Source organism: Phalaenopsis equestris, unplaced genomic scaffold, assembly GCF_001263595.1.
Source record: "Phalaenopsis equestris unplaced genomic scaffold, ASM126359v1 Scaffold000285, whole genome shotgun sequence".
Classification (NCBI taxonomy): Eukaryota; Viridiplantae; Streptophyta; class Magnoliopsida; order Asparagales; family Orchidaceae; genus Phalaenopsis; species Phalaenopsis equestris.
This window is the reverse complement of record NW_018164727.1, coordinates 37,190-39,366: the sequence shown is the minus strand read 5'-3', so window position 1 is coordinate 39,366 and position 2,177 is coordinate 37,190. Positions and strand designations below refer to the sequence as shown.

Here is a 2,177-nt window from a genome sequence, read left to right as displayed (position 1 = left end):
CTGCAGCTGAATAAATGAAATCCGTTATGTACATGGGGATGTGATTCACATGAATCTCGAAATCCTCATATTAAATGTTAGTTTATTTACAGTGCATAATTTTTTTAATTTAAAAATACAAATCATGTATTCAAGAAAAGAAATTAGTCTTGTATTATTTTTCAGAAAGAGAATAAAAAGTGGTTTAAGAAAGTAATTTTTTTAAAGTAAAATTTATGTCAAAATAGAAAGTTATTGCAAGGAAATAAAAAAAAATTGGCCCACTCGCTCTTCATCACTAACTCTTACGAAATTTGTGTGAATTAATTGACAAAAAAAAAAAATTTAATACTTTTAAAAAATTATTCTCAAACAAAAATGTATAATGTAATTCTTATTTCAAAAATCAGTTAGAAAATAAGAACTCAATTACTACTTTATATGAAGTTACTAAAGGAGTCTTGTAATAGTCTTAAAAAAAAAAGGGATTATTGGAAAAGAAAAAAATTAGGCAAGATAAATGGACTTCAGCTACCAAAACCTAGAGAACAGGAGCAATTTTGGGACAGAGAACTGAAGTTAATCTTGATAAATTTAAAAAAAAAGTGCGAAAAAGTCCAAAGAAATCTCATCCAAAAAACAAATTATTTTTATCACTTTTATATTTACACAGCCACAGGTTCGGGTAATCCCGCGGAGTAGGAGATGTGGGACAGCGACTCCTGCCTCTGAAACCACTGTTGCTTTGCAATGAACTCTTCTACCGTCCGTCGAAACCGCTCCGCATCCTCCTCTGCCTCCGCAGCAGCTCTATCTTCAGCCGCAGGCGGCGACAGCGGCGGAGGCGAGAACTTTTCAGCGTCACAACTTACCTCCGTTTTCGATTCCCGGATCTTTGGCTCCTCCTTTGTCCTCTCAAACTCCTCCGACCGGCTCTGCGTGCATACACGAATCTCGACGCACACCTCCTTGTCCTCGTACACGACCTCCTCATCCTCCCTCAAATGAGGCGGCGTAGAGTAAGTCAGATTAGAGGATATTTCATCAGATCCATCCACGTCGGAGAGAGCGGACGGGGCTTCAGCTGTGGAGGTGATTTGGCCAGATTTGGCGAAGAGGACGAGAACAATGGCGTTTCCGAAGAGGAATACAAAGGTAGGGCTGATAAGAACAACAACGGCGCCGCGGAGGACTGCGCTGGAGTTCCTAGCGATCGGCGGAATGTAGGAATATGAGTAGGAGAGTACGAAAATAGCTCCTGCGAGCTCGAGGAAGCGGAGAAGCCGTCCGATATGCAGGAGTCTGCGAAATCTCCACATTGCCGTTTCCTTCTCCGTCTCCATCGAACGATCGCAAGTTGGGAATCTATCTCGTTCAGAGAGACTGTGTTCTGTTTTAGGGCGCGAGAATGATATCTCCGGCGAGTAGAGAAACTCGGCGGCGAACTGAAATATCGGAAGAAGGCTTGGTAAGGGTCCATTTTATACCCGAGGAGAGCCGGATAATTTGCGGAAAGTGAATTAGGCTGGTGATACGGTCACCTTCTGCCACAGCGGTAAGGTGATGGAATCCTGTGGGCTGTTCGGGTCTATGGGGCTGCGATGAGCACGAATTTGAGTCACATCAGTAAAATTAAGAAACGAATTTTTCTTTTCTAAAAAAGTGAATTAAATTATTTTTTTTGTTTTATTTTACTATTAGCTTTAGTTTTTTTTATAAAAAATAAAATTAATGAATATAATTAAATTGGGTCAAATTTGACTGTTTGACTTGTCATATTCCTTTAGTGAGAGCATTAATGAGTCATAATTTGATCCAATTTGACCAACAAAAATTTTTAAAATATTTATTTATTAAAATCTAACTTTAAATATGATAGTAAACTTAACTAAATTAACTGATGATACCGTCTAATTATAAATTTGGCCTTCGATATTTAAGAGATTACATCAATATCTAATAATTTTTGTGCATTTCTATCTATAACAACTAAATGCATTGAATACTTTTATGTATAAATACATTGAATGATTGTATTAAAGGTGGTGTTTTAATTTAAATAATTAAATTCTAATAAAATTTTTTTGATGATATTAACAATTTGGGTATTTAATGAATATATATTAAAATTAAAATCTTAGATTTATGTTTAAACTTGGGAACACTTAACATTTATATATGGGTTATTGAGCTTTTCA

The 2,177-nt window shown here is 36.3% G+C and overlaps 1 protein-coding gene across 1 annotated transcript; it reads right to left on the bottom strand.

The window, feature by feature from the left end:
- Positions 1-571: 571 nt before the first annotated feature.
- LOC110024962 lies at positions 572-1,413 on the bottom strand. The gene has a single exon (XM_020725169.1). It carries the CDS (start codon positions 1,320-1,322, stop codon positions 645-647), a length of 678 nt encoding a protein of 225 aa, XP_020580828.1. The 5' UTR covers positions 1,323-1,413; the 3' UTR covers positions 572-644.
- Positions 1,414-2,177: the final 764 nt, after the last annotated feature.